We start from the raw sequence: 26308 nt of genomic DNA, 5'->3' as shown, positions 1-26308 counted from the left end.
AAAGAGACAGAGTGTGAGTGGGGGAGAGGCAGAGAGAGGGAGACACAGAATACAAAGCAGGCTTCAGGCTCTGAGCTGTCAGCACAGAGCCCGATGTGGGGCTTGAACTTCTAGACCAAGAGATCATGACCTGAGCTGAAGTCAGACGCTTAACTGACTGAGCCACCCAGGACCCCCAATGTTTTATTTTTTAGAGAGAGAGAGAGACATTGAGTGTGAGTAGGGGAGGAGCAAAGAGAGGGAGACACAGAATCTGAAGCAGGCTCCAGTCTCTGAGCTGTCAGCTCTCTTCTCTCTCTGCCACTCCCTCTGTTTACGTATGTGCTCTCTCTCAAAAAATAAATAAACTTTAAACATTTTATATAAAAAAAATTAATGCATATATTAAAATGGTGTTACATAGATTAAAAGGTGCCACATATACTAAAAGTCATACATATATTAAAAAGGTGAAACCAGGGAAGGGGAAGAAGGCGGTAACAAATAAAAATACATATTTAAAAATATGTCAATTTTTCAAGTGCAAAAAATATTTTGTGTACTTCTTAGAATGGCAAACATTTAAAAGACTGATAACACCCATTCTTAAAAAAGTAATGAGGTAATAGTTTATATTGTTGATAACAGTGAAACTTGGCACAACCTTTTAGAGCTTTATTATAGTGACACAGAAAAATGCTCAAATATATTGTAAAGTGGAAGGAAAAATTTCAAAAGTATTATAGTATGTGCATTGAAAAAAACATTTGAGACTATAGCAAATAGTTAACTTTGATTTTCTCTGTGTAGAACTGGGGGTCAATTTTATGTCACTTATTTCTACAATTATTATTAAAATCTATTAGCTTTTTAATGAAAAAGTAATATTTTCAACAGGCAACTTCACATTTTCTTTTTACAGGAGATTACATGCTTGATGCAAAGCCAAAAGAAATTTCAGAAATTCAACGTTTAAACTATGAGCAGGTAATAGACATAAGTTTTGTTATATTCAGATGTGCAATTTTTAACTTATGGTTGTATTCATTGGTCTCTGTCAGTGTTTTTTTGTTTTTTGTTTTTTGTTTTTTACAATCCTTTAAAAATGTAAAAAACATTGTTAGCTGACAGCCAGTTTTGGCCCATAGGCCTACTTTGCTGCTGTTTTATATGAACATATATGCCATATGGAATGAAACATAGATATTATTCTACAGACCTATGTAGAATGATAACTTGGTATTTTTCTTGAAAAATTCACTTTCAAGTGAATTTGTCTTTGATTCATCTTTCCTCATTTTATCTGTATTTTATAATTTAGTTATATTTGGGAGGAATTTGAGTAAATGATGTCATTGGTGTGTCATTAGGACAAAATCTGCAATTCTGTAGTTTCAGTGTGTCCACATTTCTTGCATGTTCTTTAGAGATTCTGTTTTATAAAATAGGAGAAGCTCAAAACTATTGGAGCTGGAAGAAAGCAAGCAGAACTTCATTTTCTTCAGTATCCCTCTTCTGTTTGACAATAGAAGGCAAGAAAGAATCAGGTTCTTCTAGAGGAAGGAAGGATCAGCCAAGGAAGAAATAGACATCATTGGAACCTTTATGTTTACTTTCAAAGCAACCTTTCTAACATATTTTCACTGGTATCAAATTGACAAAAAGGAAGCAAAATTCATTGCAGTATTGCAAAACTTGAATTTGAATGGTGAGATCATCTAGTCCTAATAGAATTGAAGAGCCTACATATTGCATTACTTCACCCTGTAAGGTAGGAAATCTATAGCTAAAGCCAAATTGGTATGCTAAGTCATTTAAATTCTTTTGGAGTTTGTAGTTTAAAGGAATGGTTTCCAAACATTTTTCGTGGTAGAAACCTCTTTTCAAATGAAATTTCATGCTAACCTCCAATATATAAAAGCGGTAAATGACATTTTGTAAGTATAAAGTGGTAAGATTCAATTTATATTATTTATCAAATGTATAGAATTTCTTATTAAGTCAGTGAAGCTATTTGGATTAATTCAAAACTTGAAATTAGGAATTACAATTGTAGTTATATAGCATCCTCAACATTCATTTTACTTCTCTTGCACAGTCTTGAGAAAATCTTGATTAACGTGTGTTTGCCAGTGGTATCAGCATTTTGTTTTTTCAAGTCCATCTTGCAGTCTCAGGAGACTTCCATTAAGGTGATCTAGACTCTTGGAAAATGATTGGAATTAAAGTTTTGTTTCAAAGCTGAAACAATATCTAACAACCACATACATTTCTTGTGAGAACTACATATTAGATGAAAAATACCCTGCATTTAAGATAAACTCTTAAACTATTTATATTATGATTATATTACCATTAGTTTTGAGAACAGCATGTACCAAGCTGATAAGGCTGAGTCTGAGCTCCTGTTTAATGTTCCACAGGTGTGATTGAATAATCTTTTTTGTATAATTTTATGTGAGCAAAAATGTTTAAGCCTATATTTGAGAGACACCAATGTAAGGCTGAAATCTTCCTAATTAAAACTTCTTTATCACAAGTAGTAACATAAATAAAAAGCATACTTTTTCCAGTTTTGCTTAATGATAGATACACTGACAACACAAGAAAGTACTCTGTGTGTGTGTGTGTGTGTGTGTGTGTGTGTGTGTGTTTGTATGTGTGTATGACAGGTTTTTAAATGACTACAAGTATATTTTTAAAATACGTGTTAAATTTAAAATATTTCACCATGTCAGAAGTACCTTTGTGAAAAATTCTAAAAAAAAACCAACAAAAAACAGAACACTTTAACCACTGGCTTAAAGGAACCAATAGTAATCCTTCCTTGTGATGTAAGCAACCATCCCAAGGATTTATATTATTACCATAATTCGGATTTAGGAACAAAATGGCAAAATACTTACCCTTTTTAGTTCTTTGTTTACGAATGTTCATTTTTTATCAGTGTTACTAATCTTTATGGAGATTATCAAATGGTGTCTATTTAGTTATTTTAATACTACATAATTTATAAAGAAATATAGAAGGTGTATAAAAGTGTAGGCATGAGCCCAGTAACTAAAGGAAATTGGGTGACTGGCAATCAAGAATTTAACAAATATAGATGAAAAATCAGTAGTAGTAGAACTATAATCCTACAATTGCTCACTGTTATTACTATTTTTTTAGATTCATCATTGCTATGATGAAAGTTTTACAACACTGAAGGGAGAAAATGTGAGCTGATTATTTTCAAGGTTTCAGCTTTGGGGAAAGTTGAAAAAATATATTGTTTTGGAAGAACATAGTTATTAGGAAAAGGTGAAAAAGCCAGACTATATAACAGTGTTATTCTGTTATAAATTCTTCATTGATAAGTTTGAAACATTTGAGTAATTTTTGTTTTCATTCCGTACAGTCTCTTTGAATGGAATTTTATGTTATTTGGTAAAACAGAATTCTGTTCTTATGACCTAATTTATCTTTTTCAGATTTCAGAGAGAGTCCCTAGTTTTAATATAAAAGGATTCTTTTTAATGTTTGTTTATTTTTGAAAGAGAGAAAGTGAGGGGGAAGAGGGAGAGGGGGACAGAGGATCTGAGGTGGGCCCTTTGCTGACAACAGAACCCTGCAGGGGGGCTGAATCCACAAACTGTGAGACCATGACCAGAGCCGAAGTCAGATGTTGAACCAATTGAGCCACCCAGGCACCCCTATAAAAGGTTTTATTTCAAGTTCACCTTTTCTACTATAAGGCCCCCAGTAGGCCATAGTCTTCTATTTTCTATCTTCCGTATATAGCACAGTGTCTGATTAACAGTAGGGGTTCAGTAAAATTATAGTAAATTGTATATGTTGGAGAAGTTTTTTGTTTCATCAGATATATCCTCTGTAAGTACAATTATATTTAATATATTAAAATTGTTTAGAAAAACATGTTTTAAAATATTCAATATAGATAATACGATTATATTTACAGAAAAAACAGATGTGGACAGAATGACTTCTTAATTTGGCCAGCAATATTTGTAATCTGTCTTTTTATGTCTTTCTCTGACTTCATCTCTCACTACTTTCTACTTAATTATTTTTGTTCTAGCCATTCAAGACTCCTTGCTATTACATGGACACAAATACCGAACTCATTCCCTGCATCACTTTTTGCACTAGTGTCTTATTTTGTCTGGAATGCTTTTTTTTTTTCCCCCTCAGAGCTTCCCAGGACTCACTCATTTTTGAGAGAGAGAGGGACAGAGCATGAGCGGGAGAGGAGCAGAGAGAGAGAGGTAGACACAGAATCCAGAGCAGGCTTCAGGCTACGAGCTGTCAGTACAGAGTCCCACATGGGGCTCAAGTCCACAAACTGTGAGATCATGACCTGAGCCAAAGTTGGATGCTCAACCTGAGCCACCCAGGCACCCCTATTTAAGTGTCATTTTTAAAGAGCTCCCCTGCCTTTTTAAAGTAGTTTACAGCAAAATTGAGTGGAAAGAACACAGTTGCTATATACCTCTTGTCCCTCCTTCCCTCCCCCCTCTACACGTACACAACCTTCCCCCACTATCAACATCCATTCACTGATGCATTGTTATAATTGATGAACCTATACTGACTCAAAATATCACACAAAGTCCATAGTTCACATTAGGGTTCATTCTGGTTAAACATTCTGTGTGTTTTGACAAATGTGTAATATGACATGTGTCCACCATTATAGTATCATATAGAGTAGTTTTTATTGCCCTAAAAATCTTCTGTGCTCTGCCTATACATCTCTCCCTCTTCCTAACCCCTGGCAATCACTGATCTTTCCTACTGTCTCCATTGTTTTGCCTTTCTCACAATATCATTTGGATTCATGTATGTAGCCATTTTAGATTGGTCTCTTTCACTTAGTAATGTACATTTAAATTTCCTCTATGTCTTTTCATGGCTTGATGGCTCATTTTTAATTGTGATTAAAAAAACAATATAAAATTTAATCCCTTAACATTTTTAAGTGTATAATTTAGCAGTGTTAACTATATTCACATTGATAACAGATCTCTAGAACATTTCATCCTGTAAAACTATGAAACTCTAAATCCATTGAACAACTCCCCAGCTCTCTCTTTGTCCGTCCCCTGACAACCACCATTCTACTTTCTGTTTCCAGAATTTTGACTACTATAGATATTTCCTATAAGTGGAATCACATAGTATTTGTCCTTTTGTGATGGCTTTTTTCAGTCAGCATAATGTCCTCGTTTCATTCATATTGTAGCATGTGATAGGATTTCCTTCTTTTTTTTTTTTTTAAGGCTGAATAATATTCTATTGTATGTATATACCACAATGTCTCCATCCATTTATCTGTCAGTGGACATTTGGGCTGTTTCTACCTCTTGACTATTGTAAATAATGCTATAATGAACCTGGGGGTGCAAGTATTTCTTCGTTGGAGAGGGAAGAGACACACTATTTATTACTCCCTCCCCTACTTTTTTAATGAAGTATCCACTCCTTATGTATCCTTTTTCTGCTCTTATCACTTAAAAAAATAGATCACACTGACATCATATTTGAAGAATATGCTTTTTCTCTTTTGGAAAAGAAAACAAAAGGGGTAGATGGCTGGGGTTTGGATATATACCCAAAAGTGGGAGACCTTTGACTAGAAACTTTGTCTTTAGTCTTCCTGGTCTAAAATAGGCCCCTCATCCCTGTCAGTCTGTGTGTCCTTTCCCTGCTCAATTTTTATTAAATACTTGACATTATATATGTATGTCTGTCTCTCAAAGTAGAATATTAGTTATATGAAATCAGGAACTTTGTTTTATTCGCTGTTATCTCTTTAGAACTTAGGTTAGTGCCTGGTACATCATAGGTACTTAATAAAAATTGGTTGAAGGGATGAATAAATTGGATAAAATGGAAAATTAGAAGTAAATGTGCCTGCATTTAAATATCTTTGCTATTGTTGTTGTCATTGTCATTGTGGTTTGATTTTTCTCATCTTTACCTTGTCCTTTCTATTTTCAGAATATGAGTGATGCTATGGCAATCTTGCACAAACTACAGACAGGCTTGGATGTAAATGTAAAATTCACTGGTGTTCGAGTGTTTGAATATACACCAGAATGCATAGTATTTGATCTTCTTGATATTCCTTTGTACCATGGGTGGTTAGTGGACCCACAGGTAAGTAGAAAAATGTTAAATATATAAACACAAATGTAGTAAAAATTTATTGATTTGAAAAATTAATCAGATTTATATGTTCTAATTATTATATTTTTGTGATTTTACCTGAAATTGCCAAATTGTGAGGTTAAGGGCACTGTCCTCTGGACTACTAAATCTGTCCAAGACTACTGACTATAACTTCAAGGAGTTAGGAGTCAACTACAAAGTTGAGTCTATATTCTCACCAGCAGTTCTTATTTTCTGTCGTTTGGATTATAGTCATACTGATAGGTGTAAAGTTATATCTCATTGTGGATTTGTTTGTATTTTTATGGCTAATGATGTTGAGTATCTTTTCATGTGCTTACTGGCCATTTGTATATCTTCTTAGGAGAAATAGCTGCAGATCCCTTGCCTATTTTTATTTATGTTACGTTACGTTACGTTACGTTACGTTACATTACGTTACGTTACGTTACGTTATTTATTTATTTTGGGAGAGAGAGAAGAAGGGAGACAGAGAATCCCAAGCAGGCTCTGCACGTTCAACGTAGAGCCTGATGTGGGGCTTGAACTCACAAACCATGATATCGTGACCTAAGCCAATATCAAGAGTTGGGCAGTTAACCAACTGAGCCACCCAGGTGTCCCCTCCCTGCCCATTTTTAATTGGGCTATTTGTCTTTTTGTTACTGAGCTGCAAGAGTTCTTTATGTATTTTAGGTATAAGTCTCTTATTAGATACATGGTTTGTGTATTTTCTCCCATTCTGTAGTTTGTTTGTTTGTTTGTTTATTTATTTATTTATTTATTTATTTAGGGAGAGATAGAGCAAGGGAGGGGCAGAGAGAGAATTCCAAGGAGGCTCCATGCTGTCAGTGCGGAGCCCAATATGGGGTTCAAACCTACCAACCATGAGATCATGACCTGAGCCGAAATCAAGAGCCATCCAGGCGCTTCTGTCTTTTTACTTTCTTGATGGTGTTCTTGAAGCACAAAAGTTTTTAATTTTGATAAAGGCCAATTTATTTTTTTTGTTTTGTTGCTTATGCTTTCAGTGTCCTAAGAAGGTTTTGCCTAACCCAAAGTCACAAAGATTTACTCCTGTAACTTCTTCTAAGAGTTTTATAGTTTCACTGCTTATATTTAGGAATATGATCAATTTTGAGTAATTTTTATATATAGCTTTAGGAAGAATCTAGTTTTATTCTTTTGCATGTGGCTATTCAGTTGTCCTAGTACTATTTGTTGTACTCTTTGTAAAAGATTATTCTTTCCCCCATTGAATTGTCTTGGTACTCAGAGTGATCTTTGTAAAATAACCCTCCCCTTGATTTCTGTGTCCTCCTCCTTTCCTTAAAGGCCTTCAGTGTAACTGAAATAAAATATAAAATCCTTACTAGAGTTTTTATGATATGCTGCATGACCTAGGTTCTGCCTATCTGTCCAACCTTCCCTCATATAATACTCCCATTTTTAAAATTTTTATTTATTTTTTTTACTAGTCTTTCAGTAACACTAACTGCCTTTCTGTTCTTCAGACATATCAAGCTCATTTCTATTTCAGGTTTGTGTGCTAGCTGATTGCCTACTGTGGAACATTGTTCTACTACTCTAACACATTGTTCTCCCAGATCTTCATGTTTCTGGTACTTCATTAGTCAGATCTTAGGTGAAGTATCACCTTGTTAAAGAGGCCTTTCCTGGGGGGCGCCTGGGTGCCTCAGTCTGTTAAGCATCAGCTCTTGATTTTGGCGCAGGTCATGATCTCACAGTTCATGAGTTCAGGTCCCACACTGGGCTCCACACTGACAGCATGGAGCCTGCTTGGGATTCTCTCTCTCCCTCTCTCTTCCTCCACCCTGTTCATGCTCTCTCTCATTGTCTCAAAATGAATAAATAAAACTTAAAAAAAAATTTTAATTAAAAATAAATACTAAAAAAGAGGCCCTTTCTGACAACTTATTGAAATTAGTCACCCTTCTTTTCTTGTCATTTACTCTCCCATGAGCCTCTTTGATTTGATTTTCTTTACCACTTAATATTATCTGGAATTTTATTTATTTATTTTTCTTTTTTCTTTTTTCTTTTTTTAAGTAGGCTTCACACCCAATGTGGAGCCAGCCCATTGCAGGACTTGAACTTACCACTGTGAGATCAAAACGTGAACTGAGATCAAGAGTCAGATGCTTAACCAACTGAGCCACACAGGCGCCCCTATTTATTTCTTTACTTGATTGACTCTCATCTCCTACCAGAATGTTTTATGAGGGCTGGGATCTTATATCCCATTGGATAGAACAGTGCTTGGCACATAGTAGGTTCTTAGTAAATATTGGTTGATAGTATGAAGCATGCATACATATCTGCACGCACTAACCACAATGATGGAGAGATCACAGTAGCAAGTTTCTTCATCTCTGTCCATTGGTAAAAGCAACTGGTAGTCTAGGCAAGGAAAGTATGGCTTATTATAAACAGGGTGTCTGTATCTTTATGGCATTCTGTCTCTGAGAACATCACTGGAAAGTCTAACCTTGTGCAACATTTTACATATTCAAGGTGAGCCATGCTGGATCCTGGCAGATGATAGTGCCAGACTGCCTAGGTTCTTGAGGAAAATGAGCTGACAGCCTGAGAAACTTAAGCCTGAATTCTTAAAAATTGTACTCAGATCATCTCTCTGACTATATATGTAGCTATATATTGCCTGGTAGACTGTTGAATTCATATGCTTAAAGAAAAGCATATACTCAAATGTAGGACTGAAATTGTTCATCAGACTTTTCTGGTATAAACAGTGGTTTTCAAACTCTTGGAAGGGCCTGAGGACTGTGATTTTTATCTGTTTTACTTAATTGTGACAGAGTGATTCTGCTACTGAGAAAGAAAAAAGAACAAGGCAGCAGTTTGAAACCTCTAGGTCTGTATGAAATCTCTCTCAGAATTGGTTGGTTCTTTGTATTCTGATTATGCATTATGCAAATAATTATCTCACAAATAAATATCAGCAGTTCTCTGGATGGTAGGCACCAGAGTCACCTACTGAGAGGGTATGTCTCCATTACTAATTGATAACTAACTCTTGAAGAGCAACATTTGGAAGCCAGATGATAGTGGAAATGATATACTGAGTGTGCTGAAAGAAGACAAATGCTAATCTGTAATCCTGTTCCCAGAAAAATTATCTTTGAAGAATCATTTTGTAGATTAATTAAATTAAGAGCTTGTTGGGGGCCCCTGGCTGGCTCAGTCAGTAGAGCATGTGACTTTTGGTCTCGGGGTTGTAAGTTCAAGCCCCACACTGGGTGTACAGATTACTTAAATTTTTTTTTTTTTAAATCATTTAAAAAAAAAAAAAGCTTCTTGGCAATAGACCATCATTAGTAGAAAGTCTAAACACGGATTTTATAAAGAGGGAAAGTGATCTCAGAGGGAAAAGTGAATGAAGAGAAAATAAAATGATAAACATGTGGATAAATATAAATGTGGGCTGTATCAAATATAACATTATCTTTTGGGATTTTAAAAAAAGCATTAGCATATGTAAACATAGTAACATAAGTTGGGAGGAAGGTAGGTAAAGTATTCTAAGGGCCTAGAATTAATTGTTCAAGAAGAGAATATTAACTTTGGCTTTGTAGGATTAGATGTTACAGTTTCTGTAACTTTTTTGTCCAATGTGGTAGCCAAGTGTGACTATTTAAATTTAATTAAAAATTTATTTTCTGAGTTGCACTAGTTACATTTCAGCCACTCAGTAGTAACCTATGGCTAGTGGATATCTTATTGAGAAACACAGATTTGGAATATTTCCATTATTACAGAATGTGCTATTCGATAATGCTCTTTTAGCGTAACTATGAAAAGAATAGAAAACATAGTGGGTAACTTCTAGATTAGTAGAAGAGAGAAAATTTAATCTAAAAAGAAGGAGGAAAGAAAAGGTAAAGGAATGTTGAACTGATGGAACAAAGAGAATAGATTTAATAAATTCAAATATATAAATAGATATAGTAAGTATAAATAGGACTAAATCCTCTAGTTAAAAGTGATTCTATGTAGTTTGTTATTTACAAGAGACATAAAAAACAGATTGCAAGTAAAAAGAGGGGGGAAAATTAGATTTATATGTATCTGGAGACACCTAGAAAGTAAATACCTAATTGATTGTTCATTCCTTGGACCCATGGGAACTGTCAGAAAAGGATAAAGGTCAGTTTTTGACCAAAAAAAAAAGAAAAAATTGTATGCACCTAATCACATAATCTCAAAGTACATAAAGCAAAATTTAACAGAATTGTAAATAGCAATAGATCACCATACTGGAAAATGTTAATATATCTTTCTCTGTAATTGATAGAAGCAGAAAAGAAAACCTAATTAATGCATATTTTTAAAAAGAATTAATAACTTTTTTATTTTTGAATAATGTCAGATTTATAGGAAATTTGCAAAAATGATTTTCACCCCATTTTTCCTAATCTTATGTGACCTTGGTACATGTGTCAAAACTTAATTTTGGTACATTACTATTAACTATATTATAGTCTTCATTCACACTTCACCAATTTATTTTATTGTTTTTTAAAATTTTTATTTAAATTCCAGTTAGCATACAGTGTAATATTAGTTTCTGGTGTGCGGTATAACGATTTACCATGTCCATGTATCACCCAATGCTCCTCACAATGCATGCATTCCTTAATCCCCATCAACTAGTTAACCCGTCCCCCCACCAACGTCCCCTCTGGTTACCATCAGTGTGTTTTCTATAATTAGGAGTCTGTTTCTTAGTTTACCTCTCGCTTCTTTTTTGTTTCCCCGTATGCTCATTTGTTTTGTTTCTTAAATTCCACAGATGCGTGAAATCATATGGTATTTGTCTTTCCCTGACTGGCTTATTTCACTTAGCATTATACTGTGTAGCTCTATCCATGTCATTGCAAATGGCAAGATTTCTTATTTTATGGCTGAGTAATATTCTATTGTATATATTTACCACATCTTCTTTATCTGTTCATCAATTGATGGACACTTGGGCTGTTTCCCTATTTTGGCTATTGTGTAGATAATGCTGCTATAAACATCAGGGTTCATGTATCCCTTTGAATTAACATTTTTGTATTCTTTGGATAAATACCTAGTAGTGCAGTTGGTGGCTTGTAGGGTAGTTCTCTATTTTTAACTTTTTGAGGAACCCCCATACTGTTTTCCAGAGTGGCTGCATCAGGAATGCAAATAGTACAAGAGGGTTCCCCTTTCTCCACATCCTTGCCAACACCTGTTGTTTCTTGTGTAGTTGAGTTTAGCTATTCGGACAGGTGTGAGGTGATAACTCATTGTAGTTTTGATTTGCATTTCCCTGATAACGAGTGATGGTGAGCATGTTTTCATGTGTCTGTTGGCCATATGTATGTCTTTGGAAGAATGTCTCTTCATGTCTTCTGCCCATTTTTTATTTGCATTTTTGGGGTATTGAGTTTTATAACTTCTTTATATATTTTGGATACGAACCCTTTATCAGATATGTTATTTACAAATATCTTTTCCCATTCTGTAGGTTGCCTTTTAGTTTTGTTGAGTGTTTCCTTCACTGTGGAAGGAAGAGTTTGGTTTTGCTTACCCTTCCCTTGCCTCAGGAGACCTATCTAGAAAGAAGTGGCTATGGCTACGGCTGATGTTCAAGAGGTTACTGCCTTTGTTCTCCCCTAGGATTTTTATGGTTTCAGGTCTCACACACTTCACCCATTTTTCTCCTAATTTGTGTTGTTGATGTTCCATAATATAGGATATTACATTGCATTTAATCATCATATCTTCCTAGTCTCCTCTTGTCCGTGATATTTTCTCCTGTTTTTTTCTTGAACCTGATTATACATTACTTATATACATTCATGAAATTTACAAAAACTGACCTACTACAGGGCTATAAAGCAAGTTTCCACAAATTTTTAAGGATTGAAATTATATAGAATATAAAATATCCTCTAATCACAGTGCAGTTAAGCTAGAAATCAGTAGAAAAACAATAGAAATTGTTTGGGTTCAAAGAATCATAATGAAACTTAGAGTATGTTTTAAACTGTATAATAACTAAATCCATATTTTTAAAGCCCTAAATTAATATATTAATGAATAAGAAAAGATTAAAAGCTTTTTTTTTTTTATTTTTTTAATTATTATTTTTTTTAACGTTTATTTATTTTTGAGACAGAGAGAGACAGAGCATGAACGGGGGAGGGGCAGAGAGAGGGAGACACAGAATCTGAAACAGGCTCCAGGCTCTGAGCGGTCAGCACAGAGCCCGACGCGGGGCTCGAACTCACCGACTGTGAGATCATGACCTGAGCTGAAGCCGGCCGCTCAACCGACTGAGCCACCCAGGTGCCCCAAAAGCTTATTAACTTAATAAGCTGTATATCCACTTTAAGAGCAGAAAGTATTAAAATAGAGGGTAAATATATAATAAAGTAGATTAACAAAGCTAAAATTCTTCAAATAAATATTCTTCAAAAAGAATTTTAAGATGACAAACAGAAGTTGGTGCCTGACTGGCTCATTTGGGAGAGCACGTGACTTTTGATCTTGGGGTTGTGAGTTCAAGCCCCATGTTGGGTGTGGAAATTACTTAAAAATAAAATCTTTAAAAACAAATACATAAAGTAACAAACAGAAACCGAAATTTTAAAAATATGTCATTTAAATAGCATAAGTTTCTAAGAATAAATCTTACAAAAAGATGTGCAAGACCTGTGTATGGACAATTATAAATTTGAGAGAAATTAGAGACCTATGTGAATGTAGGTTTTTATTCTTGGATTTTAGATTTTAAGGCAATTTATACAGATGTCCTTTTTGTCTAAAGTAGTTTAGTTTCAGTATAACCCCAAACAAAATCCCATCAGATTTATGGGGAGTAGTTGTGGAAGGAGACAAGTGGAGTCTACAATTTATATGGAAATGCAAAGGGCCAGGAATAGAAAATGTGATATTCTTGAAGCAGAACATGCAGGGAGGACTTGGTCTCCCAGATAGGAAATATTTTAAATATTGTAATTAAGAATTGGACCAATGACAGAGAATAGAGAAGCCAAAAAGACTATACATATATAGATAAATAAGCACTGTAGAGCAAAAGGGAAAGGCAGCCCTTACAATAAAAGGTGCTAAGGCAATTAGATAGCCATTAGATTAGATAGCCTAATTAGCCAGTTAGGTAGCCAATTCAGATTTCTAATTAGATAGCCAATTAGAAAAGAATGAAATTGTTTCTCCCAACTCACGGAATAAAATTCTGTTCCATATGCATTGATGTTTAACTGTCAAAGCTAAAACTGCAAATTTGAGAGTATGTTTCTGACCTTAATACGAAAAGATTTCTAAAACAAATACATTAATCATGAAGAACATTGGTAAACATGACTACATTAAAATTGAGAACTTGTGATTATTTAAAGAAATCCTAAAGAAAATGTAAAAGCAAGTCATTGAGTAGAAGATGATTATAACTTATAAAATAAATAAAGGGCTAACATGCAGAATGTATAAAGAGCTCCTACAAGTAAATATTTTTTAAGGTATTTATAAGCTATATATCCACTCTAAGAGCGGAAAATATTAAAATATAAAGTAAATATACAATAAAGAAGATTAACAAAGCTAAAATTCTTCAGATAAACTTTCTTCAAAAAGAATTTTAAGATGACAAACAGAAGGGGGTGTATGGCTGGCTCATTCAGTAGAGCACATGACTTTTGATCCAATTTAAAAAAAAAAAAAGCAAATGACTTGAACAGGCACTTGACAAGAATGGATATCCAAAAAAGTAGTAAACATATGAACTAGTCATCAGGGAAATGCAAAATAAAACCAAAATAAGATACCACTATACAGGCATTAGAACGGTTAATATTTATGTCTTACAGTGCTAAATGTTGGAGAAGATTTAAAATGTAGAGAATTCTCATTTCCCACTGATGAAAATATAAATTGACTTTCTACTTTGGAAAGCAGTTTGGAGTTCTCTAGTAAAGTTGAGGATAAGCATAACCTAAGACTTAGCAATTTGATAAGACATATTCCCTGGAGAAACTCTTTATGTGTAGAACAGGATAAATGTGTAAGAATATTCATAGCAGTATTATTTGTTAGCCTGAAAGTGAAAGCAATTTAGATAGCTATCAAAAGATGAATGATAAAAAATTATGGTATATCCATACTGTGGAATACTATACATTGAAAATGAACAAAGAACAGCTGCATACCACTATATATAGCTACCTAGCATATAATATATTTGTTTATTTGGTTTATTGTCTTGTTTATTTGGTTTATTGTCTTTAGAATGTAAACTTTATGAAAGCATAGACCATCTCTTTTGTACACTGCTGAGTCTGCAGTTTCTCTAACAGCATGTAATACATAATAGTGCATAAAAGGCTCCCAAATGAATTAATTGAATAAAATACTAACATAGAGGGGCGCTTCGGTGGCTCAGTTAATAAAGCTTCCTACTTTGGCTCAGGTCATGATCTTGCAGTTCATGAGTTCCAGCCCCATGTCAGGCTCTGTGCTGACCACTTTCGGATTCTTTGTCTCCTCTCTGCCCCTGGCCCTCATGCATGCTCTCTTTCTTTCTCTCTCTCAAAAGTATATAAACATTAAAAAAAAAATGTAGAGATTCTGCCTATGAAAACTTGAAATCTTTGTATTGTTTATTGCTGGTCTATAGCAATATAATTGATTTTTGTATATTGATTTTGTATTTATTATAGATGTATTTTTTTAGATTCTTTAAGATCGGAAATTCAGATTCTTTGGAAAGACTTAATGAAGTTGAGTCACTAAAAAAAATTGCTGTAAACAGTAAAAGTGTTAAGAAAAATAATGAAAATCTAAAGGAATTGTGCCCTCAAATTGCTTCTTAAGGGTCTAGGTTTTCACTTTAAATCGAAACTGGAAGTCTCATTCTTTTGTGTTGTTTACATAGAATCATAACCAAAAGATCTGCTTTCAAAGAAAAGGCCTTATTTGGCTCTGCATTAAAAGATTAACAAGTGAATACTTTGCGTATTTTAACATAAAATGTGTAAGATATGTATATATAACAATTTTCACAGTTTCCTGCTTTGACTTTTTTCAATTAACTGCTCTTCTCAACAGTTATCCCACAATGGTTCAGAGGCTTTTTCCACCCTAGAATTTTGCAGGAACAAAGAAATCATAGCCTAGAGCAGTTGTTCCTAAACTTTGCTATGCAGAAATTGAATGAAAACTTAGACAACTGAGAAGAGAAGCAACTTGAGTCTGGAATTCTTTTAGATCTTTTTAACAAGCTCCCCAGTTTGAGAACCATTGTCCAGAGCATTACTTGTACACTTGTACACTTATATGTGAAGACTTGTGGTGTTCAAAGAGTAAGTATTTAAGAAGGATCATTTGGATATAGAAAGAAAACATTGGCCCTCTTATTTTATGTCAACGTATTTATATTTGTTTTATTATGTATATATATTATATATATATATATATATATATATATATATCAATACAGTAGTACATGTAAATTGTTTATAAGTAAGTATATTTTACAGATGGGATGGCAATCAAAACAAGTTGTTTAGCCACCAGAAACCTATTTTTCTTCAGTAGTCAAAGCAAAGTATAATGGAAGGAGAGTAGAGGTGCCCAGTTTTATTCTCCTATAGCTTAAACTTTACATTTACTTTTCTACTAGACTGCCAAAGACAAAGAGTTTAAGTAAGACTCATGAGGCAAATGCTGTCCCTGATTAATATAATATTAACTTTTCTTCAGGAAAATGACAGTTGTATCTACTCATATCTCCACTATACTTTGCTATGAACTAAATAATAAATAAAATGGGAAAATTTTGTGAATCCCATAAATTAATATCTTCAGATTTGCCTTGTTTTAAATGCAAAATATTAATTTTTTAGGGAAAAAACCCTGAAATTTTCTTATTTTTCCTCCTGAAATAGTTTGCTTTTTATTTTAATCACTTAAATGCATCTTTACAACTTAAGAAATAAAGTTGCATGTAATAATCCCATTTCATTATTTTTTGTATAATTGAAATATAGCTAAGCAATATTTTTCATAATATGTTATAGTGAGATGTAAACAAAATTAGAAACTCTTGGGTGTTGATTTTTTTAATAAGTAATACTTTTATACTTAATATAATATTAGAATAAAACCCTAAAGAATGATAGGGGTTTCTTTGTTATTGTTTTTAATCTTATTGTGATTAGTGAGACAGTCATTTGTTTTCTAGATTGATGACATTGTAAAAGCTGTTGGTAACTGCAGCTACAACCAGCTAGTGGAGAAGATCATCTCTTGTAAGCAGTCAGACAATAGTGAGCTGGTTAGTGAAGGTGGGTGAGTGCTGCTATTATCTGACATATTCTTGGAAAAATAACTTGTCTTATAATTTAATATCTTTTAAGTGTCATAAATAAGACTTCTAAAAAATACAAGTGATGCTACCTGTGGGAATTCAAAGAAGTAATTATTCATAAAGATACCAGTGAAAGGTTTTTCTACAACACTTTTCACTTCTAGAATCAGGCCTGGATTCTACTAAAAATCTTTGGAATCACTTGTTACCTTTGATAAGGTCAATTACCCAGGAGTTATTGATAATTACTCTTTTTTGAAAAAAGGGTTAGGATTATTATTTGGGAGTACTGAGTGAATTTTATAATTCATCCCCTAGTTGACTGAAATGAGTATTATATGCTTAAGTGTTCATTTTAGTATATAGTATATTAAAACACCATTTTAAATCAAAGTATACTCTGATCATCAGTTTTCCTAGTCCCTAACTAATTAAAATTGCTAAATTTGTCAGTATAGAAATAGTTCATGTTTTTTTAGCTGTGTTCTGATCAGTGAAGGGAAGAGCGTATTTGAAACCAGAATGCTGTAAGGAGCCATAGTATTTGGATATACCTTTCCTACCACCTACTTCACTTTCTCATAACATGCACAAATACTCAGGCTGCTATTCTCCTCTGTTTAAAGGGTAAGCAAAAGAAAGAGAAATCATGAGAAATAGGAGAAACTGTGTCGCTCAGACACAGTTCTTTTACATGGGGTATATTAAAAGTTGATTATAATCACCACATTAAAAATTAAGTGACTACAAGAGATAGAACATGTAAAAGAAAATAGGTACATGAATTACATACTATATTGATTAATCAGAACCCAACTAATTATATTACTCAATAGATCCGTAAGTTTAACACATTTATTCAAGAAGTAAGTAGCAAGAAAATACAGAGTATTTTAGTGGAGACTTATCTTGGATTTTTACATGGAATAAACACGTAAGTATACAGGAATATCAGTCACTAATTTGTATGACAACTCTTTCACTGCAACCCAATGAAACAAAGTTTAATTATAGGGGCGAGGGGAGCAACCAAAGGTGTTAAAAAAAAAAAAACTTCCAATTAATAAAATTCTACTCACTAGAACTTTCCATTCTTTAACAAAAAAAAATTTTTAACGTTTATTTATTTTTGAGAGACAGAGAGAGACTGAGAATGAGCAGGGGAGGGGCAGAGGGAGACACAGAATCCAAAGCAGACTCCAGGCTCTGAGAGTCAGCACAGAGCCTGACACGGGGCTCGAACCCACAAACTGAGAACATAACCTGAGCCGAAATCGGACACTTAACCAACTGAGCCACCCAGGTGCCCCTAGAACTTTCCATTCTTGATCCAAACTCTCATTACTATATATTCCTAAAAATATTAAATAGACTATAAAGAAAATTGCCATGTGTAGATTCCAGCTATCTCAGTAACTTCCAATATGCTATTCTGTAGTACCTTAGGGAACAATAGGATTCAGAAAGTGTTAACAGATGGATTGATAGCTAGAGAAGTGATATTTTGGTGAATAGGCTTATAGGGTATGAAGCTGTAGGGAATGCTTGTTGACAGCAATTTTCCCAAGGCAGGCTGTAATGTCACTAGGGTAGGACTTAGGCAGTACACTAATTAACAAAGTGAACGTTAGCACCCCCAACAACACAAATCCAGTCCCTTTATCACTTCTTCTTTTTCTCGACCTGCTGTTATAACTAATGTTCCTATTTCTCTAACATTGATTCCCCAGGATTACAAAAAACTATAACTATTTAAAAAAAATTTTTTTTTATGTGTATTCATTTCCTGAGAGAGACAAAGTGTGAGCAGGGGAGGGGCAGAGAGAGAGGGAGACCCAGAGTCTGAAGCAGGCTTCAGACTCTGAGCTGTCAGCACAGAGCCTGATGTGGGGCTCGGACTCACGAACCACCAGATCATGACCTGAGCCAAAGTCGGGTGCTTAACCGACTGAGCCACCCATGTGCCCCATTATAACTAATTTATATAGTTATAACTTGAGAAGAACTCCTTGATAAAATCAAGGAAGGAATCATCCTCTTTAGTGCTATAGAATTTTTGGGTAATATGTACCAGAATTGATGGATTCCTTGATATATGAATTTTGTAATGGTAGAATTCTGCATATCAGATTTTTATATCAAGGAATAATTATACTTGGAATTCAGTACAATTAAAAAGCTAAACTAGTTTTTTGTTTATAAGAAACTACAAATGTGTAGTCTGAAGTAATTACTCAGTTCGAGTGGTTACTTGTATAGGCACTAGGAAATAGTATAGGAAAGAAAAGGCCACAATGGATATTTTTACTTTTAATGTAGCAATTAGCTTTCCTCTATTGTTTTCTTCTTCATATTTTCTTAGGTATAGTGTTCAGCTGAAGGAGTCTGCTTTTTCTTTTTGACCCATACCTGTAACTTTCCTTCTGAATCAATAAAATATCTAAGAGGTAGTTTATATCTAATCCTTATTTATTAAAAGGTATTAAGCTTTAATCTTAGGTGATCTCCTTATTTTTTAATTCAAATATTTCATCACCATAAGGTACAGAATACAAGAAAGAAATATATATATATTTTTTAATATTTATTTATTTTTGAGAGACAGGGACAGACAGCGTGAGCAGGGGAGGGGCAGAGAGAGAGGGAGATACAGAATCATAAGCCAGCTCCAGGCTCTGAGCTGTCAGCACAGAGCCCGATGCAGGGCTCGAACCCACGAACCATGAGATCATGACCTGGGCCGAAGTCGGGCGCTTAACCGACTGAGCCACCCAGGCACCAGAAATATTTTTACTATCATTCTTTTTTGATGAAAAAGCAATGTTAGTTAAATAGAATTAGATATTCTTTCACCTTCTTTCAGGTAACATTTTTTTCTTTTGATGACAATACCTTGTAAGCAAAAGTACAGAACTTTCACATGTACATAGAGTATATATTATTTGTTACCTCTTCTGGATGGCAGTACTTTTTTGCCATTATACATTATCCTTGGTATAATGATAGGTGTGGCATGGCAGCAAAAATCAATAAGGAAAAAAATAGCACAGTAGCAGCTGCTAGACTTCACCAGAGCTCATCACTTAATTCCGGATGCTTTCTCAGGTATAATTTTTCCTTTGACAATTATTCCTAAGTTTAAAACAATGCTTAAATAATTCCATGATATTTATTTATTCAAATACTTATCAAGTCTTTATCATGTGCCGTAAACACTAAAGATTATAGTTTGAATTCACGTTATTTCTGATTAAATACTGATTTTTTTCCTGTTTATTTTTAAAACTCTCAAACACATAAAAAAGTTGGAATAGTACAATGATTATATGTATGCACTTTGCCCAAATTCACCAATTATTAACATATTGAAGTTTTGCTTTTTTTCTCTGTTCACGTACATACATACATACACACTATTTCCTAAACCATGTGGGTGTTAATTACAAATATCACAGCACTTTGCCCATTAGTCCTTCAACATATGTCTCCTAAAAACAAAGAATTCTCCTATGTAGTCACAATAAATTACCACAGGAAATTTAGCATCGATTCAATACTTTTTTTTTTGATCGATACAGTACTTTTATCTAATATACTGTTCATATTCTTAATTTTCCTGTTGTCCCAATAAAGCCCTGTATAGCTCTTAAGTTTTTTCATTGTGGGCTCTAATCAAGAATCGTTTATCAAATCAACTTAGTTTCCTGTAATCTAGAACAGATTCCTAATCTTTTTTCTTTTTTTCTTTTTGGTCTTCTCTGATACTGACTTTTGTTAATAGTCCAGGCCAATTTTCTGTAGAATCGTCCTCATTATGGATTTATTTGATTGTCTACTTATGAGTAGAATAGTTATATATTTAAAAAAAAATTTTTTTAATGTTTTATTTTTGAGATAGAGACAGAGCATGAGTTGGGGAGAGGCAGAGAGAGAGGGAGACACAGAATCTGAAGCAGGCTTCAGGCTCCGAGCTGTCAGCACAGAGCCCGATGTGGGGCTTGAACTCACACACCGCGAGATCATGACCTGAGCCAAAGTCGGACATTCAACCGACTGAGCCACCCAGGCGCCCCGTAGTTATATATTTTTGGTGGGAATACTATATAGGTGATATTCTGTCTTTCCCAATGCATCAAATCAGGTGGCACAAGATGTCTGCTCCTTCCATTATTGGTGATGTTGAAGTATGATTAAGGTGGTATCTGCTAGATCTTTTTGTTGTAAAGATGTCCTTTATCTTTTGTAATTAATAAGTAGTCTCTGATGTTGTGCTTTGAAACTTTGAAACTTTTAATATCCTGTTCCCTAGTAATCTTTCACCCCGTACAATGAGCATTCATTGATTCTTGTCTGAATAAACTATTACTGTAGTGGTTATGGTATTTCTATTATTCCTTCTACATTTGTTAGTTGGCATTCTTCTATAAAAATAAATGTTTTCTCCTCCCCCTTAAAAAATTTTTTTATCAATGTAGACTCATGGATTCTTTTTTATTCAGTGTGTTCTAATCCATTATTATCATTACTCTTTTTGATGCTTAAAATTATCTCAAATATATCCAATGGAGTCCTCTCAACCTGGATCCCATTTTCTTTTTTTTTTCCTTTTTTTTTTAATGTTTATTTTTGAGAGAGACAGAGTGCAAGTGGGAGAGGGACAGAGAGACGGGGAGATACAGAATCTGAAGCCGGCTCCAGGCTCTGAGCTGTCAGCACAGAGCCCAATGTGGGGCTTGAAGTCAAGAAGGTGAGATCATGACCTGAGCCAAAGTCAGACACTTAACTGACTGAGCCCCCCAGAGCCCCCCATATTTTTTAATAATGTCTCTTCATTTCTTGAGTACTTCCTTATTTTATGGCACAATAGAATGTTCTGGGCTCCCTACTACATCCCTGGCATCAAATTATATGAGCCCTTATATTTTCAATGGAAATCTGGGCATTTGTCATAGTAAAAGGGATTGTTTTGCCCCATCCTCTTGAGAAAAAATATTGATGTAATGTATTTGATTTTTGAAAATCAACAGTAGATGAACCAAAAAGGCAGTCATTGTTTAAAGCTATCACTGTGACAAAGTTCTGATTGAGTTTAAATTTGAGCACAAATCTTAGTGCCAAATCTAGTCAATATTTAAAAATAAGACAAGTTTCCTTTTCTCCTATATCCTTTTTGTTCCTTTTTGCCTAATTTTAGTGCCTCTCTAATTTCAGTTCCTTTAAGATACTTAGTACTTTTATGTTCTCTAAACTCTTCAGTAATAGAGGAAAGTAATTTGATAAATTTAGTATCGAGTTTCTGGAATGAAGAAGTATTTTCAAAACTAGTGTCAAGAAAACAATTTTTAACTTAAATTTACTTTTAGTATATTTTTCTTATTACCATTATATTAATTTTTACCTTTGGTATCAATAATAGTATCAAGAACATTAAAATTGAAATTTAAGCTAAATGTTGCAAATAAACTTTCATTTTAAAAGCAATACAGATAAGTAAAGTGCTGTGTAACACTTAGAATTGTTTCCCAAAATTTGTTGAATTAGTTATGAAGATTTGAAACTAGATTAGGCTTTCAAATATTCCATGAAAATCACAGGGGTCATTTTAAGAGTTGGTAAAGGAATTAGGAAACATTGTTCTCTATAAGTCTAAATCAGGATATGCTTTATGGCTTGGGAGAAATAGAATTCAATCTGTATTTATGGTAATCAGCACTAAATTTTTAAACTTAATACCAATAATGCTCCTGGGTTCTAGTCTATAACTATAGAGTATAGACTATTGCTATAACTAGTTTTATGTCCTTGAGCAAGTCATGTATTCTTTCTGAGCTGATGTCCTATTCTGTAGAATAAAGTAGCTGAGAAAGACCTTTCTAATGTTGCATTATTTAATTTCACACACATGAATAATGTTGTGAGTTCAGTAATCTCCACTGAATTTTTGTATCTTTTTGAAAGGGATTTGTAGAGAGGACGTTGTGTGAGTTGTGGGAGGAGCATTCATAAATATCTTTCTGAAGGAAGCATTACACATATTATATAAAATATGTATTATATAGAACAGTGGTACTTCTCAGCATAGGTATAGTGCTTAAAACTAAGACTATTATATAGCAAGTGCTTTAGTATATAACTAATGCATTCTACCCAATAACTTAGTACTGGGCAAAGTAATGATAATAATGGAAGAGGGGAGCTCTTCTAAATGTATAAACCCAAGAAGTTACTAATGGGCTATAAATTTCCTTTGGCCGGGGCCTCCTGTATAACTTTTTGCACTTCCCCTCCGACCTTAACCAATTCCTTGGAATAGTTTGATATAATGGTAGCTTTTTACACTCACTTTGCAGCTTGAAATGCTATAGCTGGGCAGTAAGGGTGAGGGATGGAGAGGGAGTGGAATAAACCTATGTTATCCAGCTGCCTCTGGCCCTACCCAAGTTTATTTTCAATTTCTTGTTGATGTGTCAGTTTCTTAACATAAGTTCATCTTTCCTTCCTATATCTGTACCTCCCTGCCCACTTACAAAACTGTTTAGGGCATTCTCTTCCACCGCACCCGTACCCTCATTGCTTCTGAGACATTCCTTATTAAAAGAAGGGAGCAAAAGGATGAAGAAAGAGAAAGAAGGAAAGAACCCTTTTAAAATATTTATACAGATTCTCATTAGTCCTGGTAGTTATGTTCTATAAAGTGTCTATGAACACTGAATTAGTGAATACTGAACCACTGCTCCTAGGGGAAACAGAAGATTAGGTTCCTGTGAGCCTCTGGTCACAAGATTTTCATCAACTAATCAATAAATGCATACCTTGTTTTATTTGTGTTTCTGTTTAGAGACACCTTATTTAATACATATTGTTGATTCATTAACATTACATTCATGGCCAACAGCACTATAACTCATGCCTGAATGAATCTGCAAAAATATGTGTTTTCTCTGTAAGATATGTCACAGCCTTTGTGCACTTAGGAACAGTACCCAGCACGTTCAGCAGTATGCTTGGGGGCCATTTCACACAGTAAAAATCACCCCAAGAAAGCACACCTACTAGATGGTGAGGAGTCTGTTTTGGTAAGAAACCTGAAACAAGAAGCAGAATGCTGCCTTTTTTGATCTCAGTGGAGAATGTGTGCCTTGAGTGACTCAAATTTTTGCCACTTTGCACATATCCAAGATTGACCCTGAAAGCATAGCAAGTACTGATTTTGTATTTATAAATAAATTTTAGTTAGTAGGTGAGTTTGCAAATATGAAAGTGCACAAATAATGAAGATCAGCTAAACCCCAGAAACTTTATATTTCATATGTTTTGAAAACAATAACGATCATGTCTGTCTTTGACCTTGATATAGCTACATAATGAGTGGTGTAAGTTTGGAGGCTATTAGGATAAAACTGGCATCAGTTATCTCAGTGTTTTCTGTTTGGTCTCACACCTACTTTTAGTTTTTTAAGGCAAAAACTGAACAGTTTGTGAACTGAGAATTATCTGGGATCTTTGTTAACATCTTAAAACCAACTCAATTTGTTAAGGCTACTTTTAATTTCTAAACATCTTTCCATTGGGAAAGTAGCTACTGATAAACATCTTTCATTCCTACCTACTTTTTAAATTGCTAATTCTTGCCTTCTTATTTGTTTGAATGATTTTTAGTTTTATTGTGTCTCTATCTTTTATTAATAGTGCCTGAAATCCTTTTTGGAAGTAGGTGAAGTATTAGTAAATACATTTATTGTTAAAAAGAATTTCACATAACTGTTTCTTTGTGATGGAGAATGTCTATAGACACATCTTCCATACCAAAATTAGAAAGAAGAATCTTCAATTTGGAGTCAATCATGTTATACTAGGGAGAATCTTACTTTGATTGGCCATTCTTCATACTTGGAACACAATGTAAATAGAAAAAAAACTTATTAATTTTGAAATTATTCTTCCATCTAATACTATGCATTGGTTCCATAGGCTTTGTAGCTGAGCAGTTTCTAAATAACACAGCCACTCAACTGACATACCATGGATTATGTGAACTAACTTCAACGGTTCAGGAAGGAGAACTTTGTGTGTTCTTTCGGAATAATCATTTTAGCACCATGACCAAATACAAGGTATGATATAGAAATAGCTATTTAATTGTTATTCTAAATTAAAGAAGCTGGATTTAGAGATGTCTTATGATCTACTTCAAAATAAAAACAAATTCAGCATAATATTCTTTTATTCATCAGATTATGAAGGTAATTATTAAATACTCCTTTAGGATGCAATGGATTCACAATCTAAGTGTTACTTCAAATCAGCTTTTGTTTTAAGTCTCAATCCCTTTTTCACAGATTACTGCATTAAAAAGTATTATTTCCTAGGAAAAAAAATAAACATAAACCTTAGAAATAGAACTAGGATTGCTGGTAATGATGGGTGTGTATATTTGAGGGTTAAAGGAGGTTAGAAGAATAGGATCTGGCTTTATGATGGTGTTTACTATTATTAAAGTTATCAGTGTGACTTTAAATTCTTCTTATGCCATTTATGGCTCTGCCAAAAATCTTACTGGTTTATCCTTTTTGTTATCTCTTCATCCATCTCTTCCATTTTTTACAGCTGCTACCAATGAGGAGTTTATCAACTTATAGGGAGGCTTCTGTGGTAGGATATACTGCCCTGATCATGTCTGTAATATACCAAAAATGTTCAGTAGCATTCAGTGCCTAGAGCATAAAAATGCAAGGTATTTTCTACTATCCTCTTTTGCCAACACTTAGCTTCAGCCATATAGTGTGTCTGCTCATTAATAATCCTGTATGTTTGGGGTGCCTGGGTAGCTCAATTGGTTAAGCATCTGACTTCAGCTTGGGTTATGATCTCAAGGTCTGTGAGTTTGAGGCCCATGTTGGGCTCTGTGCTGACAGCTCGGAGCCTGCTTCAGATTCTGTGTCTCCCTCTCTCTTTGCCCCTCCCCCATTCACACCCTGTCTTTCTCTTTCAAAGACGAATAAACATTAAAAAAAATTTTTTTAATTCCTCTATCTTTGTACACACTTTATACTTTCCCATTTCTGCACTTTTACTATCATTTCTTCTTAATTCCTATTTGAAGAGATCTCATTCCTTTTAGCCTATCCATATTTCACCTATCCTTTTTCGTTAAGTTTATTTTTAATTTATTTTGAGAGAGAGAGAGATCAGGGGAGGGGGCAGAGAGAGAGGGAGAGAGAGAATCTCAAGCACTGTCAGCACGGAGCCCTGTGTGGGGCTTGATCTCACAAACCATGAGATCATGCATGACCTGAGCCAAAATCAAGAGTGGGACACTTAACTGACTTCAGCTCAGTTCATGATCTCACAGTCCATGAGTTCAAGCCCTGCATTGGGCCCTGTGCTGACAGCTCAGAGCCTGGGGCCTAGTTTGGATTCTGTGTCTCCCTCTATCTCTGCCCCTCCCCTGCTCGCTCTCTCTCTCTCTCTCTCTCTCTCTCTCAAACATTAAAAAAAAATGTTTATAAAAGAAACATTTCATGGGCGCCTGGGTAGCTCAGTCAGTTAAGTGTCCAACTTCAACCCAAGTCATGATCTCATGGTTCACGGGTTCGAGCCCTGTGTCAGCCAGCCCTCTGGCTGACAGCTCGAAGCCTGGAGCCTGCTTAAGATTCTGTGTCTCCCAGGGCCTCTGGGTGGCTCAATTGGTTAAGTGTACGACTTCAGCTCAGGTCATGATCTCATGGTTTGTGAATTTGAGCCCCACATCAGGCT

At 34.4% G+C, this 26308-nt stretch overlaps 2 protein-coding genes across 7 annotated transcripts in view; one reads left to right on the top strand and one right to left on the bottom strand.

The window, feature by feature from the left end:
* Positions 1-26308, top strand: part of MINDY2 (MINDY lysine 48 deubiquitinase 2) — an 81806-nt gene that overhangs the window by 28168 nt on the left and 27330 nt on the right. For 5 of the 6 annotated variants that reach the window (XR_006203561.1, XR_006203560.1, XM_042941895.1 and 2 more), the window contains 4 exons: positions 902-966; positions 5983-6141; positions 16427-16529; positions 24524-24666. Coding sequence is in view for 4 of the 6 variants with exons in the window: in XM_042941895.1 (XP_042797829.1) it covers positions 902-966; positions 5983-6141; positions 16427-16529; positions 24524-24666 (470 nt within the window). In the remaining 2 variants the exon portion in view is untranslated. The remainder of the gene's footprint in view (positions 1-901; positions 967-5982; positions 6142-16426; positions 16530-24523; positions 24667-26308) is intronic. The other variant, XM_042941896.1, reaches the window with a different exon arrangement.
* Positions 2018-26308, bottom strand: part of SLTM (SAFB like transcription modulator) — a 127744-nt gene continuing 103453 nt past the window's right edge. Inside the window, exon 21 of the mRNA XM_042941882.1 lies at positions 2018-2183. Coding sequence (XP_042797816.1) covers positions 2177-2183 — 7 coding nt within the window. The 3' untranslated portion in view covers positions 2018-2176. The remainder of the gene's footprint in view (positions 2184-26308) is intronic.

Source organism: Panthera leo, chromosome B3 (genome assembly GCF_018350215.1).
Source record: "Panthera leo isolate Ple1 chromosome B3, P.leo_Ple1_pat1.1, whole genome shotgun sequence".
Classification (NCBI taxonomy): domain Eukaryota; kingdom Metazoa; phylum Chordata; class Mammalia; order Carnivora; family Felidae; genus Panthera; species Panthera leo.
Note: the sequence above shows the minus strand (reverse complement) of the source record. Positions and strands in the feature narration are given on the sequence as shown.